At 42.2% G+C, this 15,715-nt stretch overlaps 1 protein-coding gene across 1 annotated transcript in view; it reads right to left on the reverse strand.

Moving 5' to 3' along the window:
- Positions 1–15,715, reverse strand: part of pacrg (PARK2 co-regulated) — a 166,735-nt gene that overhangs the window by 123,356 nt on the left and 27,664 nt on the right. Inside the window, exon 2 of the mRNA XM_052145400.1 lies at positions 12,839–12,973. Coding sequence (XP_052001360.1) covers positions 12,839–12,973 — 135 coding nt within the window. The remainder of the gene's footprint in view (positions 1–12,838; positions 12,974–15,715) is intronic.

Genomic DNA, 15,715 nt, shown 5'->3' on the forward strand with positions numbered 1-15,715 from the left:
ATGTGGATTTGCTTACCCGGTTTGATTACTCTTCTAATAAACTCTGCACATGGATCTTAACTCAGTGTCTGACTCTGACGCGTTATACCAGTAGTGTGCATATATATGCACACTACTGGTGTAACGCATCAGATATATATAAATAGCCATGAGTGACTGTGCTAAACCAGGCCAAAGCACCCTAGGCTTTGAGTAAAAGATCTGGAAACAGCAAATGCTTCAACCTTGATCCATACAGTATCAATTACCTCCATTTGAAGAATGAGAGGATGTTATTGGACTGCCTGTTCTCTCTCCAGCTCAGAATTTAAATAAAAATATAAAAAAGTACCTGCTGGCAGCTACCAGTGACAGGGTGTTTTTAAAAAGATATTGCAAGCATACAGAGGGAGCAGGTCTTCTCTTTTCTCTGTATTTAAACAGGAGTCTATAATGAGGCTGCTCTCTGATTCCAAAGTGGACTGTGGGATTAACTCCTGAGAGTAATGCGCTCTCCTTGGACGGGTCATAAAGCTGTCAGGAGAGGGTCTGTGTTCACATAAGTTACCGCCCATTAAAATGCTAATGCACAGATGGAGATAAAATAGAGGGGAAATAAAAACACCACACCTCAGCACTGTGTCTGCAGTGCTACAGACACTTAAACACACTCGCACACAGAGGTCTACCCTGCCCCCTCCTCCTAGCATAATTCAATCAGAGGATGAATGGATGAGATCACATTCTACCCACCCCTTCCAGTCGGGAGTGTGTCAGCAGGAATCAAGTTTACATTGATATTTTCCATGAAATGCTTATTTTATTTTACACCCATGCCACCACTAAAACAATTACAACGTAGAGTATAGAGCAAAGGAAAAGGACATGGAATAATCGAAGGGGGTGAAGGATTCAAGAATAATGGATGGACAGATGATACATGTGAATAGCTGAAGTTTTCTGTGCTTATAAAAGTAATTTTTTGCTGGCATAATTGGTTAAAATCAGGAAGTCAGGAGCCTCCCACAGCTCTACCTAATAAAAGTTAAAGTTGTTACTTTACCAACATTTTCACCACAAATATTATAAATTACAATTTTAAGCAACATATGTCAGAAAAAAGTTTTGTATAGCATGTTCTACCAATTTTAACTGATACTTTCCAGGTTATTCAAAGTCATTCTCACAAATCTTATTTAAATCGGACAATAATGTCCGATACATAAAAAATTAAATAAATGAAGGGGCCATTAAGACCAAACACATCCTTGTGCATCTCGACAAAGTTTTTGAAAGTTGAAGTTCTTGACACAGCATCTGAAAAACACAGCGCGCTTCGCTCCTGCTTGAGATGCTGAAAAAACAGCCAAATGCAAAAAACACGTTCTGTGTGAAAAAGTCTGTAAGGCATAAAAAACACAAGATGAAGTGACAAAGCAGCACTGGACTGATAGGACAAGTGAAAGATCATTTAGCTGGCCCAAAACAATTTCACACTGTCTCCATGCAAATGGGCCATTCTTATTGATAAGTTCAGATTTTGAATATGGTAATGGTTGGAGTACGAGTATTTTGAACAGCAGATACCTCTCTCCCTCTTGATGGAGACCCCTGGAAAACAATTTGCAGCACCATAAAATTGATGCAGACACCCCAAGTCTCCCGGAAGTTCCGGGAGTCTCCCGCGTATTGATAGCGGCTCCCTGATGCCCGCAAATTAGTTAAAATCTCCCGGAATCAAGAGCGAGCGAACAAGAACGGTTAGACTGTGCTCCAAACCATGTAGCGCGCACGGCAGAGAGGGAGAGAGCGAGAGACCTTGCGTGTGTGTGTGCGTGTGTGCATCAAGAAGTGCATGTAAGACAGAGAGCAGCCTGTTTCGGTAAGTCAACCAATCAATTGTCAGTGTGGGCGGGCTTTTATCTCTTCTCCCGAACCTAATTAATCAGGACAGTGTATCTAGACACAGGAGCGCCATGACAGAGGGAGAGTGCCCCAAAAAGTGAAAATATAAGACACATTTTACGCCAGACTACACGAAAGTGTACCCCTGTCTAATAAGAGTGAAACATAATGACAGTCTTGCACGCTGTACAGTTTGTAACAGTGACTTCAGCATTGCCCATGGCAGGTTAAATGATTGTAAAAGACATGTTGAGGTGAGTTAAACAAGTTTCATTTCATGTGCATATTATTCAGGCCGGCTAGTTACCTAGGCTACATGAAAACAATAAACTCCTTAGACCCGTTTAAAGTTGCAATGGAATATAAATAAAAGCAGTTTACATAAATAGTATAAGCAGTTTATATTAAAAGTAACCTACATAATTAACAAATAATTGCATAGGCCTATAGCCTAAAGAAATTATATATTATGCTTTTAAATCTTATAAGGGGGGTCCGGGATACCTCCCTGAAATGACTTTTTGCAGGTTGGGATGCCTGTTGATGCAATGTTGTGATAACAACAGGGCCACATGCAAGAGCCACATGGAGAGAGAAAACAAAAAAGAGAGAAGGAGAGAGGGACCTCCTAGATTCTCTTATCAGTCTACAGCACATGTCAAAGCTTTAACTGTGGAGAGAGCACATGAGAGAATTAAGCTCATAGAAAGAAACTAAAAATATCAGTTCTCTACTTCACATCCCTCTGCATTCAAATGCTGCCCTTGACATTTAAACAGCAGCGTCTGCAGGTATGCTGCAGAGTTTTTAAAATCAAATTTAAGACTTTTCAAGACCTGAACAAATAAAATTAAAACCGTATCCCCATACCAAAACAAACCCACACAATCTCAAAATAAATCATGTATCACAGACTCTTACTTAAAAATGCAGCGGCACACATTCAACATGGCCTTAACATTGTTTATCAGTAAAACAGGGTAAGTTTAAAATACTCAAGACACGTTTTCCACATATACTGCATATCACATTAAAATTGATTTATTTACAAATAAATACAAATTAGAGGTTGACTGATATTGGATTTTACTGATATGATAATGAGTTGAAAGAAAGGCAATTCTGCAAATAGTTTTTAAAATTGGAAGCCTATATGAAATGTTCTTATTCTTTCAGAGAGAAGCTACAAGAGTCCAAATTGAATTACATTCCAGATGTGGTTTATGGTGCAATCAATATTCCAATAACCAGGGATAAAAAAAATAAAAAAAAAATAAAAAAAAAACATTTGATTCATAGTGCGGAATTTGATCTGAAGAGCTGAAATATACAGGGGACTCTTATTTTGTAATGTTTGTGCTTCACTGCATCAAGATGCTCACTCAAACAGATAAGGGAAATAAAATGAGCACTCCTACAATAATCTATAATGTATTACAATACAAACAATTCAAAGTTAATTGTCATATTTCATCAACATCAACATCATTAGTGATCATATGTCATAAATATATGAAATGGCCTAATGATTGCGAATTGCTCAGCAACAGCAGGAAACACTGACAAGCCCCTGTGAGCTTCGAGAAATTACAACAATGCTGCATTTTCACTTTGAAGGATGCAGCGCATGCATTTTATTTAATTGAATCGTATTATTTTTAAGTTTGGTAATCGCATTTGTCAGGAAATTCTGCTGCAGTACCCAAAAACAGTAAAAAAAAAAGATTTATTTATAAAAACAAAAACCAACATAAAGCTCCCACAAGGGGAAAAAAAACCCATAAACAACTGAACAATCCAGGGCTGGGGAAGAGGGAAACGGGGAACCAGGACTAACCGGACAGGACAGGGATGGGGTGAAGTAAAAACAAGACAGACTGACTGGATCACACTAGACACACAAGACCGACTGGGAAACAAGATGAACTTGTCATGGACAGCAAACACGAGGAGACTAAAATAGGGAGAGAAATCAACAGGTTGACAGGGCTGGTGTGACTAATAAACTAATATTGGGCAAACAAGGAGGGTATGACATAAGACAGAGGCACACAGCGATACAGCGACAAAAATATGACAGACAATACGAGAGAATGCATAGCAAAGCCAAACAAAGTGATTAAACACATTCTCACACTAAACGAGACCTGAGCATACATCACGAGGCAAATGCCACGTGATGCACTCAACAGGCAACAAAAACAAGACAGGACACCTGTGCGAGAGTCCGGCCACACACACCCAAAACCTTATACCAAAGTGACCTTAGACAGCTTGCGACCTAAGCATGCAAAGCAACGTGTTCACGAGAGACAGACAAAATTTTGACGCAAGTCAATACTGTCAATAAACCGAACCCGACAGGAAGTCACAATCCAGACACCAAGCTCCCAACATTAAACAAGATGGACCAAAGAGCAGGGCAGGGCAGGGAATACTACCGAAACCACGGGCTCACACAAAGACAGACAAAGAAACACAAGACATGGGATGATGATGCCATGGTCCTGTCAGACATAAACCCAGACTGACAGAGTGACAGGAAAGTGACATCATTAGGTAATATCAGGATTCCTTTATCTTTAAATGATAATTAAGACTTTCATTGTATCATTTAAGATTTTTAAGACTTTTTATGTCCTTACATTTTGGAAAAATAATTTTAAGACTTTTTAAGGATCCGTGGGAACCCTGGTCTGTTCTCATATATTCACACGCACACACACACACACACACACACACACACACACACACACACACACACACACACACACACACACCTGCTCACATATGATCTAAACTTTCAATGCTTGTGTTTAAAGATGTGGACGCACACAGCCGCTACTAGCATGAGAACAACTTCTTCTGAAGGTATGGGACCATGTTTACCTTGAAGGAGAAAAAGAGAAAGAGAGACAGGAGGAGAGGAGTGATGGAAACTCATTATGACGCCTGTAGAATGCACTGCTGCTCCCTACTGCACAGAGAGGGGGATAACCACACTCAGCAGAGGAGAGGAGAGGAGGAGAGAATACAGATGTCAAAATATTTTGATGTGAATGTCAGAATATATGACCATCTTTGACAATCTCTTGGTGTGAATTATATCTGCATCATGTCAGTCTTATACCACATTATCCTCTCGATTAAACCAGCATGACTAAATTCACTGGCAAAACAAAATCAGCAGTGTCTCCTAAAGAGGTAGACCGATATATCGGATTCAGCAGGGGTCTTTCTGTAGACTGCTCACTTGAGGATCAGTTGCCGCTTTGTATCCCTGACAGATACTCTTCCAATTCATGGTTTGTTTTTTATGTTGTGATAGAATTGAGATTAACTTTGCATTTTGGTTCTATTATTACATTCCCCAAAAGGGAATATCTATTGATCAGCCACAACATTAAAACCACCTGCCAATATCATGTAGGTTAGTTGTTTGACTGTCATAATTTTAATTAAAGCCTGCACATAGATCTTACGTCTCCTGTCTCATCTCAGCAACCATTCATTACAGAAGAACTGACCAAACACAGATCTAGAGACTGTCAGTATCCTGCTTCACAAGTAAGGGGACCGTCAAGTTGAGGATCACGCTTGTGAGTTCTTAGAACTAGCGAATTTAGCACTCTATCCAGACCGCTCTCTGGTGGTTTTCTTCCGGACTGGTCTGAATAATGCACTGAAGGAACTGATGCCACCGGCTGATCTTCAATGGTCAATCGGTGAATATGTTGAGAAGGCTCTGGAATTTTGCAGTTACCCTTTCACAGTGGATTATGGTGGGAACCCTGGGCCAAAACCTGCATCCACCGCTCCTTGCTCCAAGCCTTCCATGGATCCTTTGTCCATGCCTTCCACGGCTTCTTCGTCCATGCCTGCCACTGCCAACGGGCCAGCACCCACGCCTGCCACGGCCAACAAGCTAGTGTTCATGCCTGTAGCCTCAAGTGACCAAGAGCCAATGCCTGTGGCCTCGCCCACTCCCATAACTATGCTCCCATAACTATGCTCCCAGCTGTCCGGAAAAGGAGAAGGAAAAGGACACCTTCTCCCCAGTCTCTGCCCATGCTCACGACCATGGAGGTCGTTCCCCAGTCGCTGCCCGTGCTCACGACCACGGAGGTCATTCCCCAGTCGCTGCCCGTGCTCACGACCACGGAGGCCATTCCCCAGTCGCTGCCCGTGCTCACGACCACGGAGGTCATTCCCCAGTCGCTGCCCGTGCTCACGACCACGGAGGTCATCCCCCAGTCGCTGCCAGCTTTCACCAAGCCTCCCACGGCTCCGCATTTCATGGCATCGCCCCTCGAGCCTCCCACAGCTCTGCCTTCAATGGCTCTGCCCCTCGAGCCTCCCACAGCTCTGCCTCCCATGGCTCTGCCCCTCAAGTCTCTCCTGGCTCCACCTGCCATCGTCGAGCCTCTCCTATCTCAACCCTCATAGTCTTCCACGGCTCTGCCCGCTCCCCCTGAGACTCCTCTTCTAGCGGTTCTGCCCACTCCCCCAGAGACTCCTGCTCCAGCGGTTCTGCCTGCTTCTCCAGAGACTTCTCCTCCAGCAGTTTTGGCCACCCTCCCAGTAACTCCTCTTACAGCAGCTCTGCCCGCACCTCCTCCAGTGGCTCCGCCGCCTGAACCAGTCCCTGTCTTGTGGCTGCCTCCCAGGCCTCCTAACCCAGTCCCAGCTCTGTGGTCACCTCCCAGGCCTCCTGACTCAGTCATGGCCCTGTGGCAGCCTCCCAGACCTCCTGACTCTATACCAGCCCTGAGGCTGCCTCCCAGACCTCCTGATCCAGTCCTGGCCCTGTGGCCGCCTCCCAGGCCTCCTGACTCAGTCCTAGCCCTGTGGCCACCTCCCAGACCTCCTGACCCAGACCTGGCCCTGTGGCTGCCTCCCAGGCCTCCTAACTCTATACCAGCCCTGAGGCCACCTCCAAGACCTCCTGACCAAGTCCCTGCCCTGAGGCCGCCTCCCACACCTAATTTTTTTTCTTCAGAAGATTTGATGATTTTATTGATTCTAATGCCTGTGCAAAGCAGTGTTGTGAACTGGTTAGTGTTTTTCTCTCTCTTTCTCTCCTCTCTTTCAGCCATATTGATCCTGTGACCTCATCTTGATCTTTTGCCCTAATGGTTTCTCTGTACTAACACAGCTATGCCGACACACTTCAAGTAATCAACCAGTCTTTCATGTACACACACATACACACAACTTACTGACATGTACCAAAACCACGTTCACTCAAACAATCACATACTTACACAAAGGCTCTCAGCCCGAGGATGACCTCTAGGTGACCTTGATTTGACACCCCCCCCCCCCCACACATATTATATTTACGGTGTGAAAGGGTGTAAATATTGTGTGTGAAAAGAAGAATCAAATCAACAGCGGCATGCAGAGGAAAATCAATAAGCATTACAGATGCATTAGATATGACAGCTACAATTTCATACACCACTTCCTGTCTGCTCCCAGCAATTTCATAACAACACAAAGAAAAAGAGACATTATTTTTTCAAAAGCATAGGCAAATTCATTTCGAAATTTGCTTTTAATAATTCATGCTGAGGCTTGAATCTGAAAAAAAGGTTTGAAAGGAGAGAGCGAGGGGAGAGAGTGACAGAGAAAGGTACAGGGAAAAAGAGAGGGAGAGAGTGTGCGTTTCTAGTAAGTTGTGTTTGTCATGGGCTGTTTGTGCGAGAAATTCTGATGAACTGAATTAGTTCACACACAGCAGGTTAACACAGATAGCGCTACTCTAGACCTTCATGAAATAAACACTATGTCTAACCTGCAGGCACAAATAAAGTCGTACCAGTACGCTATTAGGTAAACCACAACTACGAGTTGTATCATGTGGGACAAACATTGAGCAACTGCAGTGCAGTGGGGATAGTAAGCATTGCTCTGATTGATTAAAATTGATCTTACAAGCCAATTTTCCCAATGATTTTCAGGTGTTAGCTTCATTAGCATAATCACCGGCCAGGCAGAGTGGAGCATGCATTAGCGTCTCTCAGAGGGAGATATTAATCACTTGACTGTCGGGACTCCCTGCTGAGTTACTGGCTTGAAGAACTGAAGAAAATAAACGCATCCAGCTTGCTTGAAATTATCGCTGGTCCTATCACAAAATCAGCAACACGAGTTACTAAGTGTGACACTCCCCCCACCCAAATCAAATTGTTCAGAGTCTGCTAGTGTGACCCCATCTTTACTCACTCTCATGCACAAACAAACTCTCAATTCTGATCTATGAATGGTGTCAGATAGTTTATTTCATGGTTCATGTTTTAGAAGCACTCCCAACATGACCAAAAAACAAATAAACCTTAGATTACATCCACATTAATCTAGATACATTTGAAATTGTCATTTCCATTTTCTAAATGCTCTCAGTCCACACTTCCATTTTCAAAAAAATTTCAGAATTTCAGTTGCTCATCCACACTGAAACATCTGAAAACATTTAAAACCCTTATTGCACATGCAGGGAAAAATATGTCAGAAGCATGGCCCATTGTCATTTCCATGTACGGCATGAAACACAATTGTACTTGTGTTCCTCCACCGGACAGCAATTCTGAGTAAACTTCATGTTGCCTTTGAAGGAATGCAATGTGAAGGTTGTACAAAGTAACATTTATCTTTAACAATGGTTTCAAAGTGGATAGCAGGCACAACAACAGCACAGCAAAATGGGTCGCCATCTTGATTGTTTTGGGTTGAATGGAACACATGACTGTGTCACATGACAACAAATACATCATAATTTTCGAATATCTCCGTTTGTCCTGTCCACACAACAACACTAAGATGGCATTTTTTTATTTATCCAATTGGAAGAGCGTTTTCGAAATCTGTTTTTCAGTGTGTATGGAAAGCTAAAATGTAGTAAAATCAATGCATTTTTATACAAAAACTTAGAATAGACTTGGCCTTAAGCAACTGGCTTGGTTTAAATTGTTGGCTGCTTCTATAAATATTTCACTGATAACTGTGATAACAGAGCAACAGACCAAAACCAGACTGTCTGTTTAATGCAAAATACTTGATCTGAGGGCAAGACTGCTCTTTATAGCCCATTAATGTCAATATAGGGATAGCATTTACAGAAATTGCAGTAGAGTTATAGTACAAACTGGGAGGACAGTAGAGGTGTGGTACTATATCTGGCAAAGAAGCTCTTTGCCGGATCACTAAGAGTGACAAGATCCTCTTGCTTGGGGAATTTAATGCTAGGGTGGGACAGAACAACAGTATATGGGGTGGGGTACTAGCAAGGCATGGTATAGGTAGGGTGAATGCAAATGGCATGAGGCTACTTACTCTTTGTTCTGAGCATAACCTTACCAGAACCAACACCATCTTCCAGCAGAAGGCCAAGTATAAGACTTCATGGATGCACCCTCACTCTAAACATTGGCATATGATTGACTTCATCATTGTGAGGCGTAGTAACATCAAGGATGTTCACATCACCCATGCCATGAGGGGTGCAGAGTGCTGGACTGACCATCGTATGATTGTGGCCAAGCTCCATATGAAAGTGCGTCCACCTCTGCAACTGCAAAAGCCTAATAAAAAGAAGCTAAACTGCAACCGCTTGGGAAGCAAAGAAGCCAGAAGTGAGTTCCGACGCCTCTTAGCTGAGAAACTAAGTGAGCTGGAACCCTGTCTGAACCCAGAAAACACCATGGAACAACAGTGGACCTATATCAGCTCGGCGCTCTACAATGAAACAGCCCAATCCATTGGCCATAAGAGCAGGAACTACCAAGACTGGTTTGATGATAACTTAGACACCATCCATAACTTGCTTAAGGACATGCATAAAGCACATCGGGCAACTTTAGATTACCCTTCATCCACCAGCACCAGGCAGTATTGGCAGGAAGCTTGGAGATTAGTGCAAAAAACAACATGGGCCATCCAGAATAAGTGGTGGACTGAAAATGCACATGAAATCCAGGCCTTTGCTGATAAAAATGACATGCATAAGTTTTATAATGCTGTCAAAACAATATACGGCCCAAAGAAAATCGCTGCATCATGTCCCTGAAGACAGCTGATGGTCTAAAGCTCATGAAGGATAAGGATAGTATCCTATTGGGGTGGGCTGAACATTTTGACACCCTGCTTAATCAGGTCTCTGATGCAGACTCCACCATCCTTGACGAATTGCCTATACATCCTCTACCAGTACATTATGAAGGCCTGGACTGATGAGATCATCCCACAACAATGGAGAGATGCAAACATCTTTGTCATTTATAAGAACAAGGGTGACAAGGCCATTTGCAGCAATAGTAGGGGTATATCCCTTCTTTCTGTTGCTGGTAAGGTTCTGGCTAGGGTGTTGCATCAGAGACTCATCAGTAACATCACCGAGTCAATGCTGCCTGAATCGCAGTGTGGATTTCGGAGGAACAGGAGTACATGATCTCCATAGTCCGGCAGCTTCAGGAAAAGTGCTGGGAGCAACATCAGGACCTGTTTATGGCCTTTGTTGACCTCTCCCAAGCTTTTGACACTGTGCAAAGAGAGCTCTTATGGGATGTCCTCCACAAGATTGGCTGTCAAAAATACATTTGTTAACATCCTCCGTCAGTTCCACGATGGGATGACTGCTCGGGTGACCATCAGTAGACAAAAGTCGGAGCCTTTTTTATATGCACAGGAGTGAGGCAGGGGTGTGTGCTAGCACCAGTGCTATTTAACATTTTCCTCATGTGTGTTACCAAGGTTCTCCATAATGAGATTGAGAGCAGCAGTGGACTTTAGACTAGATGGCAATCTCTTTAACATTAGGAGGCTCAACGCAACCACTAAACTCTGTAGAGAGCGAGTCCTGGAGCTGCAGTATGCAGACGACTGTGCTTTTGTGGCCCATTCTCCAGAGGATCTCCAGTCTGTCCTTGCTGTGGCAGTGAGAGCGTACAGCAGGATGGGGCTGACTGTCAACACCAATAAGACAGAAGTGGTTTGCCAATGGAGTACCAGTGTCCCATCCACTCTACCCCCCTTCACTGTTGGTGTTGAACAACTGTCAGTAGTGTCATCATTCAAATATCTGGGGAGTATTCTCTCAGAGGATAGTGGGATCGACAGTGATATCCAGAGCCGGATTAAACAGGCCTCATCTGCTTTTGGTAGACTTTGGCGCAGAGTATTTGAGAACAAGAACCTTCATCTCTCTACAAAGGTCATTGTATATCAAGCGGTCTTTGTCACCACCCTCCTCTATAGCTATGAAGTTTGGGTAACCTACAGCCATCACATTAAGTCCTTAGAGCGCTTCCATATCAGATGCCTTCAGCGCATTCTAGGAATTACATGGCGTGAGCGTATGCCTCACACTGAAATACTTGTAAAGACCAACTGCAGAAGTATTGAGGCCATGATCACCCAGCGCCAGCTGCAGTGGCTGGGCCACGTGATAAGGATGCCTCCATGACGACTACCCCGCAGAGTGCTATATGGCCAGCTACATAATGGTCGACGCTCGGCTGGAGGGCCGAAGAAGCGCTATAAGGATCAAATGAAGATTGCTATGAGAAAGTGTAAGATCACACCCGAGGACATGGAGTGTGTTGCTGTTGATCGTGTAGAGTATGAGGGAGAATCATGGACTCATTGATTCTGAATGCAATGCACACATTCTTGCGAAGGGTCATAAAACCCCCACTCATGTGACTCGCCCCACACCCCCCTCCTTAGATGAGAAAGGAATGTGAAAAGTTGAAAGACACACACACACACGTTTCCTGCCATTTAAAACCCAGAAGGGCTTAATTTTAAGGAAATATGTTTTATCACCGTATGCTTGTGCATTTTTGTTGTTAGATCAAACTAGTTAAAATTATAAGTTGTGTTAGTTAAACTCTGATGGCTTAAATAAAGAGCCTAAGTATCTATATTCACCTTTTAAGTGCACCAAATACACGCTTCTTGGTATCAAATTAAACCTTACGACTTGTCCTAGCTGAATATAAACATAAGGTTACATTAAAATTGTATTCTGCTAGGTGTTACCATCTTTTGAGTGATTCAACCCAAAATCCTGACCTGGTCGTAAATCATGCAAATGATTTACTATAAGACAGTAGAGGTACAGTGAGCCATATATGGTATCCACCTTTTTGCTGAAAACGGAAGATTAATACTAGAAGCCTGTTTTAATTTTCTGGTTTTCAGTTCTTAACAGATATTTTGATGTTTATCTTATTAAATTTGTATAATAAATAAGGCATGTGGCTTCATATTTCCGATACTTACTGCATCTTTCAACATTTCCCTTAACCGTAAAAGTATGAAGAGTAGGTACAGTAGATGACATGAAGCTACTGTCCGAGGTTAATTACTATTTTCAACTATTTTGAGTTATGACCGCTATGAACTGCAAAAGTTGAGCCTGAACTAATTTTTACTCCAACTAACATTTAAAATGTTTGTTCTGACTTGATTGCTCATATTGGTCATTTTTACATTGCTTCATTGAAAAATGTCCAGTGACAAAGAGAATCATCATGGTGGCACTCAGTGGTTGGTCAAGAAAACAAAACATAGTATGCACTTTAAGGTACAGTGAGCCTTATAAGGTATAGTATGCACTGTAAAGACAATAGAGGTACAATGAGCATTTTAAGGAATGTAGTGGTACTGTCCCCACTGCGGTTGCTCAATGTATTTGTACCACATGATAGTTGTGGTTTACCAAATAGCATACTGGTACTATACAAAGAAAAGTAATTTTAATTATTTTGGTCCACATCATAGCTTCCTCAAGTCAAGAACCACCCACTTGCACAAGAAATGTCTGTCTGAAAGAATGTCCAGTGCCCAACTAGAGTTTATTTACATGACATACAGTATAGGGGCTAGTATATCAAATTAGGGTAGTAGAAGTTTAGTATACACTATAAGAGCAGTAGACGTTTTTCTATACCTTCCAAGCAATGCGATTGCCTTTAGAGTCATGTTCCAGGGCGATGGGAAAGTCTCCACGCTCGTAGAACTTTCGGAAGGCTGTAGGTTTAGCTGGCCTCTCTCTAAACGCTCCAGCAGCTGGAGGGCCCACCACCTACATGACAGAGAGCGAAAAAAAGAGAAAGGCTGTCAGATATCATCAGAATGGAATGGCCATCCAAAAACATCACAGGAAATGAAATGGTTTTTATGCACTTTCATCCCAATGTAAATCTGCTCTGTCTGATGTCAGAGGAAGCATCTATCTATTTCATTGTGACACACTATAAACCATACATTATTCACAATCTCTGCCTCATATAATCCAATATACCAGATAGCAAAAAATATGCATGAGTACCATAAATAAATTTACACTTTCACCATAACATATGACAAAGAGCCTCAATAGCCAATGACATGCTAAAGCAAATAAAATTAGATTTGTTTATTCTGTTATACACAACACTCTGACTTCAGCTGAAGAAAATCATCCAGTGACTCAAACTCTTATGCTGTTTTTGTTAAACTTAATTGCTATCATTGTTCAAATTTAAATTAATGCATAAAGCTAATTGGTAACAAAGCAACTATGCAAATGAGCTCATATATGAAACATTCTTTTGTTGGGACATTAATACTAACAGTACTGAAACATAGTGCATAGCTTTCCGAAAGACTGTCATCATGAGCACACTTCAATTGACATCCACATTTATTTACAGGAGTGAATCTAAAAAGAATTAATTCTGTTTTTGTATACAAAATAGAAGTGTCACTCCTAATATCACCAATTTATGATTGTTTACAAAGTGCTAATCGGGGGATAAATTGGGATTTTGGAGGAGGGGGAACCCTAAAATCAGGTGGTGATACTGAAGACACACTGTAATGCATATATAAAAATGATTTATTTAGAGGGCAGATGAAAGATATCAGATATGACTAAGTTCTCACGCTGCATGCTTTCTCTGTAAACCTCCACCGTCCCAGCTCCACATGTCTAGATCTGCTACAACTGGATAACATTTGTATCTAATTGTACTGCAGCATGTTATACACTCTTGATGCAGCATGTCTGTGCCTGCCGCAGCATCAGAGAGCAGATCTAGTCCGCCAAGACCAATATCCTATCAGTATCATACCCATATTAATATGCTAAATCTTCCTGAGAGTTGTCATGACTGAAATGACACTCAGTCTGTGATGGACAGCCAGGAGGTAAATTAACTCCACACAGTGACGGTCAGGTAAGCACTTCGAATGTGATTAAAGGAAGATGATGACAGCACAGTCCATTCTATCTGCAGTTGACCCGAGAACACACACACACTGCAATAGCTGTTTCAATCACTGGAAACAGCTCTGCCTCAGAGAGAAAGAGAGAGAGAGGACCTCATTAATCCTCAGGCTGACTTCACATTGGAGATGATGTAATTCCATGAAGGTGATCAATCACCCACCCAAGCTGAGGCCACATGTCTCTTCTCTCGCTCTTTTCTCTCTCTCTCTCTCTCTCTCTCTCTCTCTACTCCTAAACTGCTTCTGAGAGCCTCTGATGGATGCTGGGTGAGGGGCTGTGGCTCTCTGCTCAGGCAGGTGGAACCAGCATTAACATTTCCAATGCTCTTTCTCTTTGAGTGTGTGTTGCATATTGGAAGTGTTTGGGTGAGAGTGGTGTTGGGCGAGACCTGAGGTGTGAGAGTTTTATTTTATGTTTTCTACTTTTTTCTGCATATTGCATGGTTTGGAAAGTTGGAAACCTTCTGGAGACCTGGAAAATATTTTGTGTCAAGATCAGCTGATATATCTGCCGGGTTTTGGTTGTTGGAGGAGCCAATGTTCCTAAATTATTTTCTACCTTCAAGACACTTATGTTCTGCTAATCTGTGTTCATGGTTGCTGGCTGTACTAAACTAGGCAACCTCACTAGCTTAGAAGTCTTGGGTAAGAGAGCTGGGATGAGGTCTACTTGGCTACTAAAACAGCTTGTTGATGAGGTGTGTGGAGAGCTGAATTTAAAGGATTTACTTTTTGTTGACAACCCAGAATATGTAAATGAATGGATAGCATGGTGTGATTACAATTATACATCCCTGGATGTAACTGCTGGTGTGAGGGAATGGCAGGAGGAGAAGAGTCTCATACTGCCCTTCAAAACTACGCAAACTGGATGATTTCGAGTTTGCTGGGAAGAAAGCTCTGTATGTAATTTGTATTAAGAGTAACCAATGCCGATGGATAAAATTTTTTGGACTTAATCTCTCCCCCAAAAGCCTGCTGGCAGACATTGTACAGCCATCTGATTGACAAATGGACAGACCTCCAGTGCAGGATTGTGCATGGTGCGATACTGTAGTTACGAACAGACATGTGTTGCACCTCAATCCTAATTTATGGGTGGGTTGTCCTTTTTGTTCTGTAATTAAATACATTTTTGTACAATGTGTATGATTGGACAATCTTTTTTATTTGGTAACCCAATGGCTTTTGCTTAATTTCTTGTTTGGAACTGCTAAATTGACAATTTACAAAGCATTGGTGCATTTAATCCATTGTCTATGTTTATGGGGTTGGTGGCATCAAGGCTGACACCCTGTCTACACCAGATGCGAGCACCATGACAACAGTAAACAGCCATTTTGCACTGCACATGCTTGTGCTACTCCTGTCAACAAGACAAATAAATGCTTTAGAATGTTAGTTTCGACATGTTCAGTGTAGACACGATGTTCGAGTAGAACAGGCATATTACAAGTTGGTGGGATGCTTACCAATGTTTGTGAATATCTGGGTCATAAATAAAAGTGTTATTTGTTGTTGACTTTTAAAATTTTACTATAAGAGATGTTTTGAT

The sequence above is a fragment of the Xyrauchen texanus genome, chromosome 16 (genome assembly GCF_025860055.1).
Source record: "Xyrauchen texanus isolate HMW12.3.18 chromosome 16, RBS_HiC_50CHRs, whole genome shotgun sequence".
Taxonomy (NCBI): domain Eukaryota; kingdom Metazoa; phylum Chordata; class Actinopteri; order Cypriniformes; family Catostomidae; genus Xyrauchen; species Xyrauchen texanus.